Below are 24,660 nucleotides of genomic sequence, written 5' to 3' on the forward strand. Positions count from 1 at the left end.
CAGTGTAAAAGTGTTCCTATTTTTCCACATCCTCTCCAGCATCTGTTGTCTCCAGATTTTTTAATGATCACCATTCTAACTGGCGTGAGATGGTATCTAATTGCAGTTTTGATTTGTATTTCTCTAATGACCAGTGATGAGGAGCATTCTTTCATATGTTTGTTGGCCTCATATATGTCTTCTTTTGAAAAGTGTCTGTTCATATCCTTTGCCCACTTTTGGATGGGTTTTTTTGTTTGTTTGTTTCTTGTAAATCTATTTTAGTTCTTTGTAGATTCTGGATATTAGCCCTTTGTCACATGGGTAGACCGCAAAAATTTTTTCCCATTCTGTTGGTTGCCAGTTCGCTCTAATGACTGTTTCTTTTGCCGTGCAGAAGCTCTGAAGTTTAATTAGATCCCATTTGTCTATTTTGGCTTTTGTTGCAATTGCTTTTGGTGTTTTAGTCATGGAGTCCTTGCCTATGCCATGTCCTGAATGGTATTGCCTAGGTTTCCTTCTAGGGTTTTTATGGTTTTAGGTTTTATGTTTAAGTCTTTAATCCATCTGGAGTTAATTTTAATGTAAAGGGTCATGAAGGAGTCCAGTTTCTGCTTTCTGTACATGGCTAGTCAGTTTTCCCAACACCATTTATTAAACAGGGAATCCTTTCCCCACTGCTTGTTTTTGTCAGGTTTGTCAAAGATCAGATCATTGTAGATGTGTGGTGTTGCCTCCAGGGCCTCTGTTCTGTTCCATTGGTCTATATCTCTGTTTTGGTACCAGTACTATGCTGTTTTGATTACTGTAGCCTTGTAGTATAGTTTGAAGTCAGGTAGCGTGATGCCTGCATCTTTGTTCTTTTTGCTTAGAATTGACTTGGCTATGCGGGCTCTGTTTTGGTTCCATATGAAGTGTAAGGTGGTTTTTTCCAGTTCTGTGAAGAGGGTCATAGGTAGCTTGATGGGGATAGCGTTGAATCTATAAATTACTTTGGGCAGTATGGCCATTTTCACAAAATTGCTTCCTCCTAACCATGAAGCATAGAATGTTTTTCCATCTGTTTGTGTTCTCATTTCCTTGAGCAGTGGTTTGTAGTTCTCCTTGAAGAGGTCCTTTACATCCTTTGTTAGTTGTATTCCTAGGTATTTTATTCTCTTTGTAGCAATTGTGAATAGCAGTTCGTTCTTGATTTGGCTCTCTTTGGGTCTGTTATTGGTATATAGGAATGCTTGTGATTTCTGCACATTGATTTTGTATCCTGAGACTTCGCTGAAGTTGCTTATCAGTTTCAGGAGATTAGAGTCTTCTAGATATACAATCATGTCATCTGCAAATAGAGACAATTTAACTTCCTCCTTTCCTAATGGAATACATTTATTTCTTTTTCTTGCCTGATTGCTCTGGCTAGAACTTCCAATACTATATTGAATAGGAGTGGTGAGAAAGGGCATCCTTGTCTAGTGCCAGATTTCATAGGGAATGTTCCTAGTTTTTGCCTGTTCAGGATGATGCTGGCTGTGGGTTTGTTGCAAATAGTTTTTATTATTTTGTGGTAAGTTCCATCGATACCTGGTTTATTGAGAGTTTATAGCATAAAGGGCTGTTGAATTTTGTCAAAGGCCTTCTCTGCATCTATTGAGATAATCATGTGGTTTTTGTCTTTGGTTCTGCTTATGTGATGGATTACGTTTATAGACTTGGGTTTTTTTTTTTTTTTTTAATTATTTGGTATAGACAGGATCTCCCTATGTTTTCCAAGCTGGTCTCGATATCCTGGGCTCAAACAATCCTCCCACCTTGGCCTCCCAAAGTTCTGTGATTACAGGTATGGTCATCATGCATCAGTATCATTGAGCCCTGTTACTCAGGCTGAGTGCAGTGGTGCAATCTCGGCTCACTGCAACCTCTGCCTCCTGGGTTCAAGTGATTTTCCTGCCTTGGTGTCCCAAATAGCTGAGATTACAGGCGCCTGCCACCATACCAGGCTAATTTTTGTATTTTTAATAGAGACGGGGTTTCATCATGTTGGTCAGGCTGGTCTTGAACTCCTGACCTCATGATCCACCCGCCTAGGCCTTCCAAAGTACTGGGACTACAGGCATGAGCCACCGCTCCCAGCCTTTGTAGCAATTTTCATGCTACCATGGCAGAGTCGGGTAGTTGTGACAGACTGTTTGGTCTGCCAAGCCTAAAATATTTGCTATCTGGCCCTTTACAGAAAAGGTTTGCTGACTCCTGACCTGGAATAGATTCTCTAAAAAGTTAAGATTTAATCAGTAAATACTATGATGGCCATAGTGGGGCTTTCAAGGTTTTTATTGCTTCTTAAGCCACATGAGAAACAGTGTTGTAATGCCATTTTTTTTTTTTAAGTTACAATGTTATTAAATAGCTCAAAGTGCTCAAGAAGGCTTCTTTTCAGTTTCTAAGATAGCTGCGATGGGGTTATGAAGTTAATTTCATGTAAGAAGCACTGGGCAGGAAGATTTCAACCTTGAGTCTCAGTACCATGATTCTATAAACCAGGAATGAACATACTGCCCAGGGCTGCTTAGATTAACTGAGATGAGCCATTCATTCTTACTAGATATGAGATACCCTCACTGTATGCTTACACCTTACAGACCTGACTCTCATTTCCTTCCAAGACCTCTTCCACCTGCCAAGTGTTTGAATGGAAACAGCAGTGGCAATGGGGTCAGGGTACCTGCTGGCAGCTCCACCAGCAGAAGCCCTCCTGAGGCTTCCATGTTGCTCTCACCAGCGAACCAAGAAGTGAACGAATATGCTTTCCTGGGGTCAGACCCAAATGTGACGCTTACTCTGCTAGAATCTTACTTTAATGCAGTCCTAGACCTAGATGCAAGTCAGTCCTGCCTTATTCAGATTCTACTCCACAAGGGACTATTAACACATATAACACATACTTTGACTTCAGTTTTGAAAACCAAAGCATAATTCTGAAAACTGTTTTTAACAAGTGTAAATATTCCCGCCTATTTTTTTCTATTTATCACACCTCATTGTTGGATGGATGGTGTCATAATTTTCCTCCAAAGTTTTAGAGAATACAATAACTTCTTAAAAATAGGTTTGACTTTCTAATCCTACCTTCAGGGTTAGAAAGCCTTTAAAATACAGCTCAACAAAAAATTTTTAAGGAGACAGAGGTCTCATTTTTTATGTGTTCAGTTCAGCAGCTCTCCTTTTCTAGAATATGTATAATTGTTTGTCATTCTTCTACCAAATTCTAAACATGCCTTCTTTGAGCCAGAATAAATTGTAATGCATTATAAAAATTAACTCTGTATTTGCTCAAATGATAATTCAGGCTCAACACTTTTCCTATTTCTTTCTAAAACAGGGAAATGGAAGAAATTTTGTGAACTTGTGGTTTTATATTTTCTACCATCCATGTCACATTCATTAATTTTTGAAAATTAAAGTTTCTGACTTCCATTTACTTAAAAAACAAAAAGCATTAAACATTATACAGTTGCAACAGTATAAGTGGGTTGTTTATAACACAAAAAATAAATGTTTGAGAGGATGGGTACCCCATTGTCCATGATGTGGACATTGCATGCTTACATCAAAATATCTCATGTACTCCACAAATATATACAGCTACTGTGTATCCACAAAAATTAAAAATTAAGAAAAAAATTAGGCTAGGCACAGTGGCTTACGCCTATAATCCCAGCACTTTGGGAGGCCCAGGTGGGTGGATCGCTTGAGGTCAGATGTTCAAGACCAGCCTGGCCAACATGGCAAAACCCCATCTCTACTAAAATACAAAACTTAGCTGTGTACCTACGAGGCAGAGGTTGCCGTGAGCCAGAATCACATTACTGCACTCCAACCTGGGCAACAGAGCAAGACTCCATCTCAAAAACAGACAAAAAAAATTAAAAAATATGTATACAGCTACACTGCAACTATAATGGCCATCTAGCACAAAAAATATTTCTCCTTGTTTAACATGAAAGATTAATTGAGGCTATTAGGAGAAAAGGAGATAAGCATGATCTGCCATTGGATAAGAGGTGGAATTTCTAGTCAATCCTCATTATTCATGGATTCCATATTTGTGAATTCACCTACTTGCTAAAATTTATTTGTAACCGCAAAACCAATACTTGAAGCAATTTCACAGTCATTCATGGACACACAGCCCTGTGGTGAAAAATTCGAGTCACCCTACATGCAGCTGAGGTCAAACAAGGCAGTGATCTGCTTTCTTGTTTTAGCTCTGACACATTTAAAGGCGCTCTTTCTGTGGTCCACTTAGTGCCACATCTTCCACATTTTTGTGCATTTTGTTGGTGATCTCACTATTTAGTGCCTAAGGGCAGTGCTGAAGTGCTGGCTAGTGTTCCTAAGCACAAGAAACTTGTGATGCGCCTTATGGAGAAAATACGTGTGCTAGGTAAGCTTTGTTCATGCACGAGTTACGGTGCTGTTGCTCATGAGTTCAATGTTAATGAATCAACAATACATATTAAATAAGGTGTCTTCAAACAGAGACCCACATAAACAAGGTTCTGTATTTATTGGTAGATGAAAATGTTGTGGCCAGCAGTCTGCAGGAATCTAATTCTGCGTTTTCTCTGAGAGCAATGGTTCAGTATTCACAAAATCAATGCTGTCAACAACCTACAGAACATAACTACTGTAAAAAACAAGAACTGACTGTATTTAAATTTCCTTTCTATTCAAGTCTTAGATTTGGGGTTTAAGTACCTTTAATCCTGATGAATCTCTGGTGTTAAAATTACAACTAAACATTTACAAAGTGCTGGCAATAATTTCTTCCAGTCCTTCTCAGGTAGTACAGCTCTGTGTTTTATGTACTAATACTGTAGTGTGTTCCAAAAGGCATCACAGTGAAGGTTGATCACCTAGGACAGACCACATAGGAAAGTGTAAGGGATAAGAAAGAAATGAAGAACGGGTAGTAGCCAGGGTGTTCGTAAGTGTTTTCCCAGCCCAGACGCTCCTGGACTTTTTGTCAACCCTTGCCAAACAACTTATAACACGTTAGGGAACCTTTCCTTTCAGATGAAAGGGCATGGAGAAGGGTATTATGGATGTGAGATGTTGATCCTAACCTTTGCATATCTAGCGAAGGTATACTCAAGGGGCTGGGGTCGTCAAGGAATAAATAATACTAACATTTAAGTTGAGGTCACCTGTTATAATCAACCCTACCATAAGGTTATGTTTGTTGCAGAATCAATGCTAACAGGAATCTGTACATGTGCTATTACTACACAGTATCCAGGAAGGGAGAAACCTCTGGCAATCTTTCTAAGGTTTTCTAAGAAAAAGAGCCATTTGCAACTTTAGTGACCAATGTATCCACAGAATTCATTTTCCTTCAGTGACAGGACAGTCTTAGACCTCTTCCTCCACTCCCCAAATACCTGGCTTTAATAGCAAAAGGAAATCACTGTACGGTTTTTCTTGTTATGTATAAGAAATAAGGAAAATTATTTATTTTGGCATCTGCAAAACTAAGGGAACATTACATTTTCTTCATTGTAATGCACATGTGAAGTGATTTTCCTCAAACCAGATTCTAGTTTTCTGTAATTCAGTAGCACAGCTCCCAGAACTTTCTTGCCTACAGGTGCTGTGGGGGAAAAATTAAATCATTGCACAAGGTAGGAAGTGAATGAGTTGCAATACCTAGAAAAATGCATGATGACTCACAAATATGAAGAGAAATTGTATCCACAGTGTGAGACTTGGGGATTACTAAGGAAAGTGATTTGGCTTTAAGGGTTTTTTATAATTTGTTTTTTGCTTTTTTGCCCTACACGTTAACTCCTAGCTTTTAAAAACAACAACAAGAAAGTTCTCTAGAATCAGATCAACAGGCCAGCCACAGTGGTTCCCACCTGTAATCCCAGCACTTTGGGAGGCAGAGATGGACAGATCACATGAGGCCAGGAATTTGAGACCAGCCTGGCCAACACAGTAAAACTCCATCTGTACTAAAAATACAAAAATTAGCCAGGCATGATGGTACACACCTGTAATCCCAGCTACTCGGGAGGCTGAGGCATCAAAGTCGCTTGAACCTGGGAGGCAGGGATTGCAAGAGCCGAGATTGCACCACTGTGCTCCAGTCGGGGTAGCAGAGCAAGACTGTCTCAAAACAAAAAAGAATCAGATCAACAGAGCTGAGAATTATATTCTGTTCTCCTCTAAGTTAGTAAAATGTGGACTGAAAAATTCTGAGGTGCTCATCAATGTCAGTGATAGCTGCTGCATCTATATATTGTAAAATTTAGTCATGAAATTCCGCAGCCATTACACATGGTCTTGCCCAAGCATTAAATACCAGGACTCTCCTTGTTTCAAAATTGGAATCTTATCAAAAGAACAGATACTTTCTCTTACGCCTTCAATCCTACTCAGTGTTATTAGGAAACTCAGTTTTTTTGTGGAATATGCTTGTCATAGCTGCAGAAATCACCTATTTTGTTAATTCTACCTTGAGGAAAGAAAGCTTTTTAATTATTTAAAAGAATTAAAAGGAATTACCCTACTCTTTTTTCTCATCCTACCCTCACCCCAAAAACAACAACCAAGGTCACCTTGCATATAGTATATGCATTTAGTCAGTATTAAATAATAATTGTGGTAGCAAGTCATAGAAATTTGGGTCAGAAATTGAGTTAATCAGGTTCTCCCACTAAGTTTAGGGTACTGAGAAAATTATAAAACCCCTTTGCTTTAGTTTCCTCATTTATAAAACAGGTGACTATACCCACCAATTCTCATAAGGCCACATGGTTTAAATATACAATTGCTGTCTGGACAATTTGGATATATAAATTCCAAAGAGGAATGATAAATGATGCTTTATAAAATTTGGCAGATTATTGCTGCTAGCTCCTGTTTATAATTTGTCTTCTCTAGCAAAAATATGACATCTGTGAAATATATGGACTTTTAATTTAAATTGGCATATTTCTAGTTAAAAGTCGGGGGGAAGCTAACCAGATGTTAATTTAGACACATTGTATATGTATGAGGAAAAAAGAGTATATCCTGTCTGGGTCATTGCCTGTCTACTATTGACATCTGTGACTGCTCCCATGTGGGGCAGAGGGCCACTGGAGGGTTCAGGCATGAACCTGGTGGTGGTGACCACTGATGACTGTTTGTCACAATCCTGCAGTTCTCTGTAGCTAGGGGCGTTTGTGAATTTGTCACTTCATTTTATTCAGACACAGCCTGGTGTAGATCGCAGAAGCTGATTTAGTTTTTATGTGTTACTGTTGAGAGACCCAAAGCTGAGGGAGAGCAAATGACACACTGGTGGCCCCAATGCCAACCTGCAGTGCAGCAAAGAGCCTGGGGCCTCTGGGGCCTGACCCAGGGGTCTTCCCACTAAACCAGCTGTTTCTAAGAGGAGTCTGCTGGGGAGAAATTGTTGAATTTCCTTCCCTGGAGATCTGTAATGTCCTTTCTGCACCTACAGAATAAAGGAAATTCTGTGTTTGCTTTCAGATTATTTATGGCGAGGGCGTGTGCTTTTTTGAGTTTTGGTTGCTTGCTCTGGTTTCGCTTGTGTTTATTGTTTGTTTTCTCAGGAGGCAGTTTAATATGCTTTCCCTTCTGAGGGTTATAAAATGCTATTTGTTCAACTGTTTTTTCTAAATATAATAAAAATTTATTTTAGAAAATTTCAAAAATACAAAAAGCAGAAACAATAAAAAAATCACTTTTTACCCAGAAAGAACCACTATTCACATATTGATATACCACCTTTCTTTCTTTGAATTACCCTTGAAATTACAAGTACAAATATTTATCTAACTTTTTCACCTAGCCTTATATTTTCCATTGCTATTAAACATTTGTTATAAACTCATGTTAGTGGCCTCCCTGATGGTCTAGAATATGGATACACTATGTATTTCTTTAACCTTTCCCTGACTGTTGGATGATTATCTCATGTTGTGCTACTAGAAAGGAGTGTTGCAGGGTATTAAAAAGCACTGCAGATTGTGCATAAGTCCTTGTTTGCATTTCTGATTATGTTCCTAAGACAAATTCCTTTTTTAAAAAGGCTCAAACATTATGTCCTAAAAATCAGTTTCTAAAAGGAAAATCACAGCCATCTTAAGGTTTTTCGTACATACTGCCAAATTGTTTTTCTGGAGGTGTGAAGCCTCATCGCCCACCCTCAGAAGAGCCCATGTCACCTCTGCCCAGCACACCCCAGCAAATACTCTTTTGCTGTGTATCAGGGATTATAGATTACTTCCTTTGTGGCCTGAGCATCACCAAGAAGGTAACTGAGAATTTGCTTAAATTTTACTTAATGACTTTTAAAGACATATGTGCATGTGTAATATATATACACACGTGTATATACATATATTAAAGCCATATATACATTTGTATGTTTTAGATTGACTCTTTGGTGTTTTCTACTCTGTTAGTTAGGGTTCTCCAGAGAAACAAAACCAACAGGAACATATATATCTATTTCTCTAGCAAGCTGGAGATCCAAGAGAGTCAGTGACGTGGTTCTAGTCCAAACACCAGCAGCTCAAGACCCAAGAAGAACCCATGTTTCAGTTTGAGTTCAAGGGCAAGGAGTTCAGCTGTCCCAGCTGAAAGGCGGTCAGGCAGAAGGAATTCCTTCTTATTTGGGGAAGGGTCAGCATTTTTGTTCCATTCAGAACTTCACCTGATTGGGGGAGGCCTACTCACACTAGGGAGGTCAAACTGCTTTACTCGGCCTATCAGTTTAAATGTTAAATGTTAAACTCATCCAAAAACACCCTCACAGAAACTCCCAGACCAAATATCTGGGCATCTTATGGCCCAGTCAAGAAGACACATAAAATTAACCATCACACTTATACTGCTGTGCCACTTTTGCCTGCCTGTCAATCCCAACCAATAGCTACATGTGACTATTTGAACCAGCTCATAAAAGCTCAATCACCTAATCATATTTCTGAATATGGAAGTAATGATACCATTCCAACTATAACCAGCCATTTTATTCCCAGTGGGAAAATATATATACATGAGTTTCAAATCAGGGGAGCCAGAAACACAGCTCCCACAATGCTCATACTCTTCCTCACACAGCAAATCAGGACCTGGGCCTGGTAGACAGGTTGAGAAGATCTTTGAGCCTGAGATCCTCCTTTTCTACGCTTTCAACATGTCCTGAATTGATGGAAAATGGAAGTGTTTTGGCTCTGTATCCACTCATTTCATCATTTATTTTTTTCTTTTTCTTTCTTCCCCTCTCTTCCTTCCTTTCTTCATTCTTTCTTCTTTCCATTCTTCTTTTTCAACAATACTCTCCGTATCAACTTAAAGAGACTTATGTGCAAGTAGGGAAGGGAATTAAAGATGCTTTGTTTTAGAGATGCTTGCAAGCCATTACTAAGTTAAGAGTTCAGGTTCATGGCCTGCCTCTTAATTTTCCTAAATAACCCTTGGATCTGAGTGCCTGATTTCAAGTTTAGTAATGAACATAAGGATTATCCAAAATTCATGCAAAAAAAAAAAAAAACCATCAAATAGCAAAGTGAATACTAGACTGCTTAGAAGTTAAGTCAGATAGAAGATATTGTATTTCTAAGTAGGAGTTCTGTGTTAGCCCTGTGATTGTGTCACTTAACCTGGATATACACTTTGATATCATGATAGTGAATTTATTCATTCAGTGAGTCAGCAAATATGTTTAAGTGCCTATTGTATGCCAAGCACTTGTGAAAAAGCAGTGGGTCCTAATAATATTGGGAAAAAAAAAAAGAAGAAGAAGAAGGTAGAGATTATCAGGTTGGCGGAAGTTCTGTAAACTATGCCTTTGAATGCAGTCTTCCCAGTGACTGCATTGCCATTAAAGAAGATTGCTCATGTAAAGAAATCACGTATGTTTTTGTAGTTTAAAAAATAATGCAGTTTACTGAAGCAGATTGGAGCTTCATTCCTTGAAGCTAATAAAAGAGGCTTATGGGAGCTGGAAGGAAATAAAGAGAATGACTTTACAATCATTTGTAGATACACAAGTATCTTTAGATGGCCTTTTTGCTCTTTTTAATGAAAATATCCAAAAACCTCCACAGTAATGGGTAATTCACCTAGGAACTCATCTTCATTATTTGTGTAATTTTTAATTCTCCCAGCTTTTAGTTTTATGTAAATCGAAACCACTTAAGGGCTTTAAAAAGATACTGAAGAGAATGCCAGGCATACAGCAGAAAATTCTGTTATTGAATTTACCATAGTGATCATCATTTGTAAATCTAAGAAATGAGTCCAGTTTATGAACAGACCAGGCTAGAGACATCAACATGCTTTGTTTGTGTATGTATGTACTATCATCATGGATTAGCTTTGGTTGCATTTTCTCCCCTAGTAAACAGGATGCATATTTTATGTAGCCTTGAAGTAGAACTTAAGAAAAATCATGATACAGTACATTTTGGCCTCTTTCTAATGTCCAGATCCTTATGATCCAGATATCCAAAAGTAGTAAATTTCCCCTTTAGCATGTCCCTGTTTTGTTTTATTTTATTAGAAACCGTATTTCCCACTGTGTACCCAGTAAACATCTAAGTGGGTCCTGTGCTGAGCATGTGTAAACAAGATGAAGAGAGTGCCTGGTTTCTAGAAGTGTTGGAATCAGCAGATGAAAGTTATAGTGTGCACTTCCCTTTTACCTTGGTATTAGAAGGAAGCATTTGTTCTTTTTCAAAATGTGTGAAAGTCCTTCACTTACAGAGTCATGGAAGCTGTTTCCTGCCAGTTCATTGGTTCAGCAGCTCTTATGGAGTTCTAGGGAAGCCAAAACAGCAAACAACAACAACAAGAAACCACTTCCGGCCGGGTGCGGTGGCTCACGCCTGTAATCCCAACACTTTTGAGAGGCTGAGGCGGGCTGATCACGAGGTCAAGGGATCGAGACTATCCTGGCCAACATGGTGAAACCCCGTCTCTACTAAAAATACAAAAAATAGCTGGGCGTGGTGGCATGCGCCTGTAGTCCCAGCTACTTGGGAGGCTGAGGCAGGAGAATTGCTTGAACCTGGGAGGCAGAAGTTGCAGTGAGCCGAGATCGCACCACTCCACTCCGGCCTGGCGACAGAGCGAGACCCCGTCTCAAAAAAAAAAAAACCACTTCCGTCCTGGCCAGCCTCCTTGGCATGCATTTCCTAACCCTCCTTCTTAATGCAGCAAGCCCCACGCTGGTATCTGCAGAACCATTTAGGAATCTCCTCAGAGCCCACCCCTACATTATTTGTTTTTTCACTGCTTTACTATTCTACACACAATTTCAAACTAAATAGAAATGCAGATGGGCACACGAGCATCTAGATTTCCCAGAATACACATTTTTCATGAATGCTTCCCTCTCAAAGTATGTGGACAGAGCCAGCGTATTATCTTCCCATTATCACTCTGTTTTAATATCTAACTGACAGATGCCTGTCACTAAAACAAGGCAATAATGGACAGAAAATGCCCCTGCTCTTAAAGAACAAAAAAAGAAAGACCCTGGATTGCTGTCAGTCTCAGAGACACTTGTCAGCCATTGTTCAAGAAGGCTTATAAATGCGTCTTTGGGGAATACCTATGAACGCCTAAATGTTTTCACCCTTATTAGTGAGAAGAAGGAAAGGAAGATGTTTCTCATGCATGTACAGATCTTTCCCACAGTGGAAGCTTGCCCAGAGTGTTAATGTGTCACCAGCATGGTGCTGGAGCAGGGTGTGGTTCTGCCAGATGGCACCTGCAGGCTTTTCTGGGTGGGAATGGCTGCCTGCTGAATCAGAAAGCCCAAGCTATACAGGCATGATGACCTTGAGTAGTCAGTCTACAGAGGTGTTAGTTCTGTTGACCCCCTTCCACAGGTTTGGGCCACCTTCAGATGTATCCCATAAATAAAATAGAGTGGAGTTCTGCAGGGGCAAGTGGCACCAAGTGATATGTGCAGCAATAGGTTAAAAAAAAATGTTTTAGAATTGTTCTCATTTTTCCTAAGGGACAGGTAAATATAGAAGGTCATTAAGGAGTGTTGGACCTAAGAAAAGACTGTATGTACCATAAGGACAAAAGTCTTAGATACCAGAGCAGGCAAGGAAAACAGCACCTTCCTTCCAAGATTGCTGCAAAATGACAGGAATGATGCCTAACTTGCTTTGTGTCCCCTCAGATCACAAATCCAGACCTTCTCTATACTTAAGAAGGGTTTCTTATGGTATAGTGGTCTGATTTTTTTTTTTAATTTCAGTAATGACAGGTGGATATTTAAGAGTAGTGTGTTAGTCTGTTCTCATGCTGCTAATAAAGACATATCTGAGGCTGGGAAATTTATGAAGGAAAAAAGTTTAATAGACTCACAGTTTCACATGGCTGGGGAGGCATCACAATCATAGCAGAACGCAAAGGAGGAGCACAGTCACATCTTGCATGGCAGCAAGCATAAAAGAGCATGTGTGGAGGAACTCCCCCTTATAAAATCATCAGATCTCTTAATGCCATTTCTTACACTTTGTACACAAAAAAAGAAAAGAAAATCATCAGATCTCGTAAGACTTATTCACTATCATGAGAACAGCATGGGAAAGACCTTCCCCCATGATTCAATTACCTCCCAACAGGTCCCTCCCACAATACATGGGAATTATGGGAGCTACAATTCAAGATGATATTTGGGTGAGGACACAGCCAAACTGTATCAAATGACAACAAGTACAACTCAGTTATTATAGAACATAGCTAAGGTACCAATTGTATACTCTGAAGACTGGGAATCATAGGAAAGAATTAGGCAGTGCTCGTGGCTTTTTTGTGTAAGACGTATTTCAGGATAACCAGATTGCACTGGTTGATCAAGGAAAGTGCTTTGTTACGAAAGAATTCTAGCTACTAAATGTGGAAAGGAAGTTAGAATTGGAAAAGTATAATTGGATAGCCCCCAAATGAAATAATTGATTCAGGCAACTGTCATCAGTGGATGGAATCATTAGACCTTTAGAAATGTCTAAATGGGGACTTCTCTGAACCCACCAAAAGTGGGACAGCCATACATTACTTGCCATCCGATGTGATGCACCAAGAAGTAGACAGTACCACCTATGAGCTAGTATTGGCTGAGAGTTGAACCTGAAATGAATCAAGCCAATCCTGGGGTTCCAGAAAATACAGGGTAGAGAGGGACAAGTGAAATGGTAACACAAGAAGATAGGCAAATTTAAAAAGTGAGGCCAGGCACAGTGGCTCACTCCTGTAACCCCAGCACTTTGGGAGGCCGAATTGGGTGGATCACCAGATCAGGAGATCGAGACCATCCTGGCTAACACAGTGAAACACAGTCTTTACTAAAAATACAAAAAAAAAGAAAATTAGCCTGGCGTAGTGGCACACACCTGTAGTCCCAGCTACTCAGGAGAAGGCTGAGGCAGGAGAATCATTTGAACCTGGGAGGCAGAGGTTGCAATGAGCCGAGATCACACCACTGCACTCCAGCCTAGGCAACAGGGCAAGACTCTGTCTCAAAAAACAAACAAACAAAAAGTGGAGAGTAGGACAGCGCTCTAGAGGACCTCTACGTGCATTTCTTCAACAGATAATGGGTTGGGAAGAAAGGGAGGGCCTATGCGTGAGTGAGAAGGTCATACAATGAATAACATCCAAATGTGATGTGTACAGCTTATTTTGGCCATTTAAACAAACCAGCCAAAAGATTTTTCTAGGCAGTTGGGGAAATTTAAATACAGTCTGGGTAGTAGATGATACCAAGGAAATATTAAGTTTGTTAGGTAAAATAATGACTTTGTGGTTGTATGAGAAATTTTCATATTTTTAGAAATTCATACTGAAGTATATGGGGTAAAATTACTGATTTCTGGGATTTGTCTTAAAATCATAATAAAAAGGAAGGAAGGAAGGATAGGTGAAACAAATGTGATAAAATCTTGATTGATTTTTATATTCACATATATATATACTCTCTTGTAATCATTTAAATAATTTTTGTAAACAAAGGGAAGGAAATTCAAAAAGTAAAATAAAAATATTGGCATAAAAATATTTTTTGATTGGGATGATAAGATATATGTGGGTTTACTGTCATGTTTTATTTGTTTGACACTTTTCATAATAAAAATATTAAGGAAAAGAATAACAAATCTCTCTCAGGTATGGTAGTGGGGGGTCCATGGCCTAGAATCAAGATTGGAGCTCAGACTAGAATAAGGTCATTATCTGATAATTCAACTTTTTTATTTTATTTTTTTTTGACAATCTCCTTTAATTAAATTTAAAAATAACCCTATTTCTGTTGGATTTTTTAGGTGGTCACTGAAAACCAAGTTCCTTGCCTTATATCAGGCAATTGGAGGAGAATTTGGGAAACAGTCTCTGGTTTTGAAGTTAATGCTGATCTTAGCTGGAATAACTTGCTTTCTTCAGCATCTGCAGTGGCTAGTCTCCTGGGACTTATCTGGCTACATGTATTTTTCACATTTCTTAGTGAAATTGGAGATTCAAGAATAAAACACAGTCCTCGGGAACATTGTGTTAATTTGTGACACGCTAGAGATTTTTTTAGCCCATAAAACAAATGAATGAGCTCCATGGGGGCATAAGTGTTATTTTCACCCTAGAAGACAGTAAAGGCCCACTGTATTTATTAAACACTTAGAAGATGGAAAATGAATAGTGCTATGAAAATAGAAAAATACACTCACACTATTACTATTAATAGTGTAATTTTTTGGTCTGTTCTGAAGGAAAAGTACCATCAGATGAAAATGTATAATGGTAGACCTCTGTATATTATTTAGTTATTTTGCCTTGGATAATAATTTAATTCAGTTTCTGTTTCTATCAAACAGGCTGAATCCAGGTATGAAATCTTACCAATTATTTTTGGCAGGGCTGGGCCTACAAAAAAAACCAAACAGAACAAAATAGATATTTGATTCAGGACCTTCCTTCTGAGTGGCTAAGTGACTTAAGGGGATGTTCTGTGTAAGCTGACACACTGTGGGCATTTCTAACAGGCCCTACACACTTGGCTTCCCAGGAGGATTGTAGAGACAGCACACTGGTCCTCCTACTGAAAAAGTCCAGATTCAGCCAGCACTCCAACAGGTGGGGGTGTGGAAGAGAGGCCACTCGGTACCAAAATGCAGGGGACTGATACAGCCACCCAGGCCATGATGCATGCTGTGCCCGTACAGACAGACAGGTCCCAGCCAGAAAACAAATGCAGGGAGGGGCATGTGCTCCAGTTAGAAAAAAAACAACAGCTCAGAGCTTCCCTAAAGAGGTTTATAAGTGCTTTGCATTGAGGTATATAGAAAATAAGTATCATCACCAGGAAAGAGACCCTATTCTCCATCGATTTCACGGTTCATAACAATCCAGGATACATGCTGTGCAGAGAGTAAGTGATAAAGTGATCTCAGGTAACTCGGTCCTTGGCTATGTGTTACTTTGTTCTTGTGCTTGTTTGTGTCTTGATTATTTAAAAGACTGGACCCATTTTAGGGAGCCAATAAAAAAGAACCTATGTTTCATGTGTGTGTGTCTGTGTGTATGTGGTGGGGTTTAGAGGAGGGAAGCCATGTCTAAGGCCAAGGACAATAATTCCAGGGGGAGTTTCTGTGATTTTTTTACCTATTTTTTACATACTTGGCTTATATTAGACTGTCAAAGCAGATGTCAGTAGTTGGGTCTTCATGAGCTATTGGCTTGGGAAGATGGGGGTAAGGGTAATGAGAATTGTAGAGGAGGGTGGGCTGAGTGAGGAGCCTAGAGGTGGGATCTGGAAGGGGCCTCTTGTCCCCTTGCCCTGGCCCCATTGTTGTGAGCTGAACCTGTTGCGCTACAGACTTAAGTACTTCCCATTATCAAGAGCCCTCTATGTGCCAGGCCCCCACCTACCTCAGGTCGCCAGTGTCTGGGGAAACAGGCTCAGCATCCAGTAAGTTTCCTGTTGGTAAGCACTGGGTGGTGGTTTGAAGCCAGGTCCCCCTGACCCAAAACCAGGGCTCAGTGTCCTCAATCTCAAGGGTCCCAGACAGCTCCTTACGCAAAAACTAAATGTGTAAAAAGGCCATAAAGGAACACTCAAGACATGTTTGTTTCTGTAAAGCATGCCTGAAAGAACAATCAGTGTTTTGAGGATGTTTGGTATTATGTAGCATATGATAGAGAGTCCATCTGTCATGCCTACGAGGGGGCTGAAATGCAAAGTCCAAGGAGGTTTAGTCTTTAGTCTGCACTTGCCTTCATATTCCTTGGCAAGCTGAGTGACTTTGCTTACCCTTGTGTGTAAATCGAAGGTAATGCAGTCAAATATGTTGTGGGTCCTTGTGGGCCTGAAAGTGCTGCAGAGGACTCACAGAGAGGCCCAACCTACCTGAGTCTAATACAGAGTTTAGACTGCCTAACGAAAGGACAAGACTGCAGCCTCCCTGTGGTCTGGGTGAAACAGGGAAAAGGAAAGTTCCAAGGAATCCTGATTTAAAATAAGCCAACAACTGGTTTATTCTAGGCTTCTGGAGGCTTGGGTTAAGAATTAGCACATCTGTCTAGCTAATACTGGGTTGCTTATGCAGAAGAAGGTGAGGTACAACTTGGAAATGAATCACAAATCAACTTCCTTCATGATAGGCTTTCACTTGGATGCTGATTTTTAAAAATGTGTATGAGCCTAAAAACAAATGGGGAACGTTCAGTCCTTAGAACATATTTAGCTTTCATGTGGCTGAGATGTTTTCCTCTTGTATTATCAGATATCCTGGCCAGCATATTGTACCCTTCATGCCTTTCCTTAGCATGCTGGACAGGTAGCTGTTTGGTGCTGGTCACACTGAATATCATTTGAAGAGTACATTTTAATTTTTCATCTCTGAGTAATGCCCCATGAATGTCTCATCATGTTTTGCCTGCTCCTCTGAGTTTTTGAACTTGGTGTTTAAACTTTTCTGATGTGCCCTCATTGTTCCCGAGCCCCCAGAACTCATCTGTGCAACTTCCCTCCCCCAGCTCAGTGGGGTTCCATGTAGAAGCCGGTTGTTATTTACAAGTGCAGTTCAGCTGTCGCTGTGTCTTTGAACACATAGGCTTGTTGTGGGATTTTTAATTGCCATTTTCATCTATATAATTAAAATTAAATGAAAAGTGGATAGCCTCCAAAATCTGAATTAATTTCATGAGTACTTCTTGGGGAGAAAAATATGTCTAAATATGATAATTGTTACTTGATTTGCCTTCAGCAGAACTAGAGGATTTTACCTGGCTGAAAAGAAAATACAGTAATTTTAAATGAAAAAAAAAAAAAGATCTTTCTGATGCTTTGGATACTTCTTATGCCTGAGAATCAGAATTAATCATGTGGATGAGAAATTATAAGTAACTCTGAATATAACTTTAAGGTAGTACACTGAGAATGGGAACGTATTATGGTAACTCACTCCGGATCCAATTTGCCTCAGGTTTTTTTCTCCCTCTAATTCATCATTGGGGTTTACACATTTCTCAAGAATATGCTATTACCCCAAATCAAAACCTCCCTCATGCTCAGAAACAGGCATTTCACCTGCTTACTGCCTAACTGTGCTCTGTAAGTGTGACAATGAGCACCTAGCAGAAAATAATGAAACAACAAAAAGAGGCCTATTTTTAAAAATTCATTGGGCCAGCCAGTGTTTTACTCTGCAGACTCATCAAGCGCCTGATGGACATGTTTGTAAAGACTTGGATGGTCACTTTATTTGGAATGACAAATTCTGTGCTCCACATAATGAGGTCAGTGAAGCATCCAGAAAAGAAATGTATAATTTGGTAGCGCGGGTCTGTAAGCACAGTCCTGCCATGGCTATTTAAGTTTAATGAAGCAGCTACTTTGCCGCTACACATTCTTAGTGAATAGCCTCCTTGGCGTGTTTTTGAAAACTTAAATGTTGCTGGTAATCATGTCCCAGCAATCTCCTTGGAGAGCCTTTGTGTCCTGTTCTCAGAAGAAATATGCCGCTTTTCCATGTTAATGGTTTTGAAATTAGTCATTTGCTCCATTTTCATTGGAAAGGAAGGTCACTGTGTGATTTCCTACCTTCCCTCATTTTCTCTGAACATTCAGAATACTCTTAAGTCAGTTCATCAGCCATGCAGTGCACTGTCTGGTTATAACACGCCTGAAAAGCCAGTGAAATGTTCTATCAAAGAGCAGCATCCCTATTCTCAGAGACTGTTCTTAGAATTCAAAGTCTAAAAATCTAACTCAGAGAAGAAAGTTCCTGGATAGACCATTATTGCTATTTTTTCCCCATTTCAGTCACCGACCACCTTGTATTGTGCCTTCATTGGTCTCATTAGAGAAGGCTGTGCTCCCCACGTATGCAGCCTCTCACAGAGGACATTTTAGAAATCCTTTCTGAAGCAGATTCACTCATGTAAAACAAAGGTCAGACTTATGGATCCTGGACCAGCATTAATGACGCAGAACTCTGTGGGAGCAGAAAGACATCTAGCCATTCCCAATTCTGCAATGTCAGTCTCCAAACTTAGGGCCTCAGGTGGTTTCCCCTGAATGGGCAAGTGTGTGATTGGTTGTGGAAAGGTGTTAGGTCCTCACGGCTCTGCCACCCCAGTGAAGATCTGGGGAATTCTCCAGACTATTTGGTGGCCTCCACATTTCCTTGGGAAATGTAAAGTAGGATTTGAGATGGCTGAACCCTACACTACCAGAAACTTCCTAGGAAAACCTAATAAGTTCTCAAAAAAAAAAAGTGAATGGATGGAAGAATGAATAAATGAATTTGCTTCTTTGATTTGCTTTGTTAACCAACTCTAGTTGTAGAGAACACAGAATCCTTCAGGACATATTGAGACCTGAGGAGTCTACCTCTTCTTCTTCTTTTTAAAAATTCTATTTTATTGTGATAACAGCACTTAACATGACATGTATCCTCTTAACAAAGTTTTAAGTGTCCAATACATTATTTCTGACTGTAGGTACAGCAGATCTCTAGAGATTATTCATCTTGCTGGACTGAAACTTTATTCCTGTTACTAAACTCATTACTATAGGGGACCATTTCTATAGTTTGTTATTACTTCTTGAAATTTCTGGAATTGGGCATGAAGGTTGAATGCAGAGGTACAGACTTGCTCCAGACTGCTTCCAGGTTAGGCCCTGCTTAGACCACTGCCCAGGCAGCTCACGTGACCCATCAGTGCCAGCCAGCACTGACATCCTCCTGGTCTCGTTTTCACCTTTAAGCCTTTTGAGTCATTTTCCTATCCAAACAGAGGTGCCATTATAACAGATTTCTCCCACTTCTTGACCTCCATCTAAGAGATTAATGTTGATTTGGCATTGAAAATGCAGCTCTAGTATAAGCAGGCCTGAAAAGGGCCTTGGGATTGGCCTGTGTTTTATTTTCTACTGTGTTTATCATATATTAGATTAGTTAAGATAATGGTAGCTGCCATAACAAATAGACCCAAGTATCTCTCACATCATTGCACCTTTTCCTCTATATCTTTTTTTTTCTTTTTTCAACTTTTAAGTTCAAGGATACATTTGCAGGATGTGCAGGTTTGTTAATAGGTAAACATGTGCCATGGTGGTTTGCTGCATGGATCATCCCATCACCTGTCATAAATCTTTATGAAGCATTTTCATGGAAGAATGAAACCTGTGTTCCAGATCTGAAGGCGATAGGACCAGGGAAAATGAGAAGTGAGCATGCAAGGATGAGGCTTCTTCTGTTCTCCCTAGCCGAGAGAGATGGCATGGTCAATGTCAGAGTTCAAGTGTAATGCAAAAGGTGCATCATGGTAGAGGCTGACCAGATGTGAGGAAAGACGGTTTTAAAAGACAGAAACAAGATGTAGCCTAGGCTAGGAAAAGAGCAGGAATGAAGGTTAACGTAGCAATAAAGTTCAAACTTCTCTGTACATGGCATGTTCCTACTTACAAAACGCATTCATATATATTATCTTGTTTTAGACTCACAACCAGGTGAGGTGGCTCAGGGTGTATTAGTACCCTAATTTCAAACATTCAGGAAATCTCAGGAAAGTCTGAGAGGCCGAGTGATTTACCTTGGTGAGTGGAGAGACAGGGTGTAGGCTTTGGTGTTATGCCTCCAAGAACAGAGCTCTTTCTCTAACTTGTGATTTTCCTGGAGGTTTGGGGGCTGCTGAGGCAGAGGGGCTGCCGTCGTGGGCAGAGCCTACTTCCCTTCCCTTCCCCGACGACCTGTGGCCGCATCCTCGTGATGCCAGCTGTGTTCCCGTGGAAATCACTTACCAATGGCAACCTATTCAGAAATGCAGCAATGAATCACTGCCGCCTGGTTAGGTCTCCTGCTTTTGTGAGACCTGTACTCTGTCCTTTTCAGGGGTCACAGTTTAACAGATAAGCCTTTTTATTTTAACAATTCTCTAATCAGGCTTTCATTTATTTGGCCACTCCCTCCGTTTTCTCTGTCTCCGTCTCATCCACCTACTCCTGCTCCTCACACTGTGTGCAGCTGAGTTTGGCCAATGCCAAATCATGTTTTATTCTCAGCCTGAGAAAGAAATTATACAAGGTGTCAAAACTGGCCAGCAAAGGACCCTTCCCACCAGTGCTGATTGATGTTTCAAGGTTACACATACACTGCTTCCTCCTAGAGAGAACTTTTGGGTAGACTGGGAAGTACTTTACCACAAGAGCAGTGCACTGACATTGATAAGAAAGCAGTCAGAGTGTGCTTGAAATCTTGCAGAAAGATCAGTAGAAGACCAGTGTTCGGCTGCAAACCAACAGCTCAGCTCTTTCTAGCATCCTTAGCAACAGCCTGCTGTTTTCCCAGGTGGCTCTGAACCAGACAGGAAAATGCAGTGGGCCATTTGTCACTGCCCCAGGTGTAACATATGCATGCCAATTGGTGCATGCAGCTTGTAAGGCCAGCTCCTGCCTGCCCCATGCCTGCATCTAGGCCTCTGGGTTTCCCTTTCACTGAGATCAGGACAGAGTGTGCTTCCTTTCCTCCTCCTCCACCTAAGTGATTAGATCCACTCTTCTAGGATTAGGACCAACGCAGCTATCCTCACCATGATCAAGAGTGCTATGTTCTGTGTAATCCCTCTTACCCCATTTTTAATTCAAGGCCACGATCCTTGAGGGCTGTTGGGACTCAATGCTGGCATGTAAGCCTTAGAATCTTAAGGTTATTCTGATGTGTGGTATACAGAAGACATGCTGGTATGTTCTTCAGGGAATGCTGGACTGGACTATCATTTTAGTTAGTCTAAATTGATTTACGGCTAGAGGATGTTGGATGCAGGTTCTGCAGATATGGCACAAGAGAAAGAGCCAGGGCTTGCTCGTAGGAGAAGGCAAGGTGAGGTTCATTTTGTTCTTTTATCCTAAACTCAGTGCCCTGCACCCACTACAAATGGAATAAACTGATCAGGTGGCAGATAATATCCCTTTTACCTATGAAAGGAGAAATGAAATCATCCAGAAGTGAAATTACATATATAAAATGAATTTAAGGGAAGCTCTGCTTCTAGAATTTTTAAGGACATTTTATTGTGGATTTAGGTCACACATTTAGAACTACTTCCTCTGACGAGGACTTAATCTAAGTTACAAGTGTGTGAACTTGGGGCTATTATGTACGTGGGTGACAGGCAATTCACAGAGGGTAGCCTAACAACTGGCAGCCCTGGGTCCCATCATTTACTCTGTGTACCCCCTCCTCACCTCTTTCCAATTCCATCAAGTATAGGGAGGGAGTGTTTGGCCCTCGGAGCTGGAGTTAGGCAAAACCCAAAAATAGACTCTCAGAGTGCACCTAGACATAATGATTCCATGCGGCAAGAAGGTCACTGTGTCTGCTTTTCCTGCCAACACACCCCTGGGTCTTAATCTATGGCTGCCTTGTGAAGCAAGAGAGCTGTGCCAGGAAGTTACGCTTTGTGACTGTGAGGCATTATGAGAATTTAAAATCATGTCAATGGAGTTTTGTAAGGGCAGGCCAGGGAAGAGGAGTTATGCACAGTTTTAGAAGAGGACAGTCTTTTAACATCTCTTTGTGTTTTGGTCTGAAAGCTACCATAACTCAATTTTTAAAAACAAAACAAAACAACTCTCTGGCTCCAGGCACAAATCAACTCCACCCTGCCAACCCTTTCAAAAAAATAATAAGATACCTACCCAAAAAATTTTCTGGGGTTATCCGAATGGTGGGATTATGAGTGAGCTTTATTGTCTTCTTTGTGTTCGTAGTTTTTATAACATACCATATACTAATTGCTTTACAGTTTAAAAAAAAAAAAAAAAGCAAAGAATCCTATTTAAAAAGCAAAACTATACCCTATACCAACTGGCTGATTGTGCTGAATGTTCAGTATTGCTGGTCATGAAAATGGCGTGAGGGGGGCAGCCCCTGCCTGTGCCCCCATGTCAGGTCTCAGACAAGAACTGGAGTCCACAGGCATCTCACCACTGTGGGTTCAGGAGGGCTGCTGGGCAAGGGCAGACACAGCCCCTGAGAGGACTCCAGGCAGTGAGTGAGGGTGGGAAAGGGAGGCTGCTGGTGCAAGGCCAGCCAGACACCTCGGTAGCAAGGAAGGGATGACGGTCACATCCAATTGTTTTGGACAGTCAAGCCTGCTTGACATGTGCTTGTCAGGAGGGAAACTGTCAGCTCAAGTTCATCAGGAAATACTGCATTCTTGCCCTGAGAATATCCAGTTGCACATTATTCTGGCAGTTGGGAAGATCCTGTTTTCCAGAACCATGGGGATCAAGGAAAATGTAACAAGTAGAGACAAATATCTGGGAGAAAACAACCCCTTTCAGAATGCCAGAAATCCTCTTGGGGTTTGAGGTTCTGCAAACGACAAGATATTTCATTTATTTAAGCTTGGGCCTTGACCACCCAAATGGGTTATTGATGTGAGCTCAGTCCGTCCACTAATCCTGCTGCTGTCTACTGATCCCAGGCCATGTCAGGCCTGGGAGCCTGAGGTAAGCAGGCTAGTCATGAAACTGTGTCATCTCACCTTTGGACAGAATTCTTCCAGCAAGCTTCTGTAAAAACCTCTATTTCTTATGTGTCAAATGCTGACCTATTATTGAATCCAGTGGGGTTCCTCACTCCATGGGTCTGAGTGCTTTGAACTTGAGATCATGACCCAAGCCTTCGCCACACAGATCAGGAGCAGAATTCCTTGCAGTTTAATCCCAGCACTTTGGGAGGCCGAGGCGAGTGGATCACGAGGTCAAGAGATCGAGACCATCCTGGTCAACATGGTGAAACCCCGTCTCTACTAAAAATACAAAAATTAGCTGGGCATTGTGGCGCGCACCTGTAGTCCCAGGCTGAGGCAAGAGAATAACTTGAACCCAGGAGGCGGAGGTTGCGGTGAGCTGAGATCACGCCATTGCACTCCAGTCTTGGTAACAAGCGAAACTCCGTCTCAAAAAAAAAAAAAAAAAAACACACCATGTGTCTAGGAGGTAAGGCCCTTATTAGTAATGGATTATGTTTAACTGGTGATAGAGATCTCATTCATTACTTTCTTACGTTCTCCTATGTGTTTCCCTATGATGATCCATATGAGCCTGCATTTTAGGTAGTATACAAATAAGACCTCATGCTAACGTATTTATCATCACGTCCATTAGAAAATAAAAGCTCATTAAACTCATTATTTCATGAATAACTTTAAGACAAAGCTAAAATAGGTTCAGTTTTTAAAGGAAGTTAATTTTAATATATATGATATAGAAAATTGTATCATGCAGTAGATATGGCAAACAGAAAATTGTATCATGCAACAGAAAGGCGGTACAGTCATTGCACTCAATGTTTGGCAAATACTGTCCTAGAACATGCTATTAATACTTGGCCAAATTCATTTTTATTTTCCTTCCTTCTTTCTCTCCCTCTCTTTTTAATCTTAGTATCTCAGAATGAAGCTGTATGGAGAATAAATTGCTTACCAGAAAAAATAGTTGTGAATGTTTTTAATAATGATTCTAGTAACTTTTAGAGAGTGTCAACAAAGATTTATTACTTCTCTGGCACAGAGTAGAGAACTACTTATCTTCTCTTCAGAGCTGGGCCTCAGAGTCATCATTCTGCCCCTCGTGGAAAGCAGGGTTCCTAAATGTTTATATATACCAACATGCTTGCTGTCTTGTTCCTACCATATCTGCTATTTCTTGTGGGCTCTATGTGTGTGCGTGCACACTTGTATTAAATAGTAACGAGATAATGTGCCACATCTAGGCTACTCCTGTTATTTATATTCAATAACGACATGATGATGTTGGTGGTCCATAATTCTCCATTTTCTATTAACCACCCTGCCCAAGTAAACTGTTTTCTGATCTCTCTTAGATGGAAATCCTGTATGAATGTGGAAGCCATTAGCAGAGTAATTGCTGTCTGTTACCATGACAACCAGCCGCTGCAGTCACCTGCCCGAAGTCCTGCCAGACTGCACCAGCTCAGCTGCACCCGTGGTGAAGACGGTGGAGGATTGTGGCAGCCTAGTGAATGGGCAGCCGCAGTATGTCATGCAAGTTTCAGCCAAGGACGGGCAGCTGCTGTCAACAGTAGTGCGGACTCTTGCCACCCAGAGGTAGTACCACAGTTAAAATAAATG

At 40.6% G+C, this 24,660-nt stretch overlaps 1 protein-coding gene across 1 annotated transcript in view; it reads left to right on the forward strand.

Annotated features, from left to right (window-relative positions):
- The window catches only part of MARCHF3 (membrane associated ring-CH-type finger 3), a 153,860-nt gene that overhangs the window by 91,151 nt on the left and 38,049 nt on the right, over positions 1-24,660 (forward strand). Inside the window, exon 2 of the mRNA XM_017501002.2 lies at positions 24,393-24,636. Coding sequence (XP_017356491.1) covers positions 24,449-24,636 — 188 coding nt within the window. The 5' untranslated portion in view covers positions 24,393-24,448. The remainder of the gene's footprint in view (positions 1-24,392; positions 24,637-24,660) is intronic.

The sequence above is a fragment of the Cebus imitator genome, unplaced genomic scaffold, assembly GCF_001604975.1.
Source record: "Cebus imitator isolate Cc_AM_T3 unplaced genomic scaffold, Cebus_imitator-1.0 Scaffold275, whole genome shotgun sequence".
NCBI lineage: Eukaryota > Metazoa > Chordata > Mammalia > Primates > Cebidae > Cebus > Cebus imitator.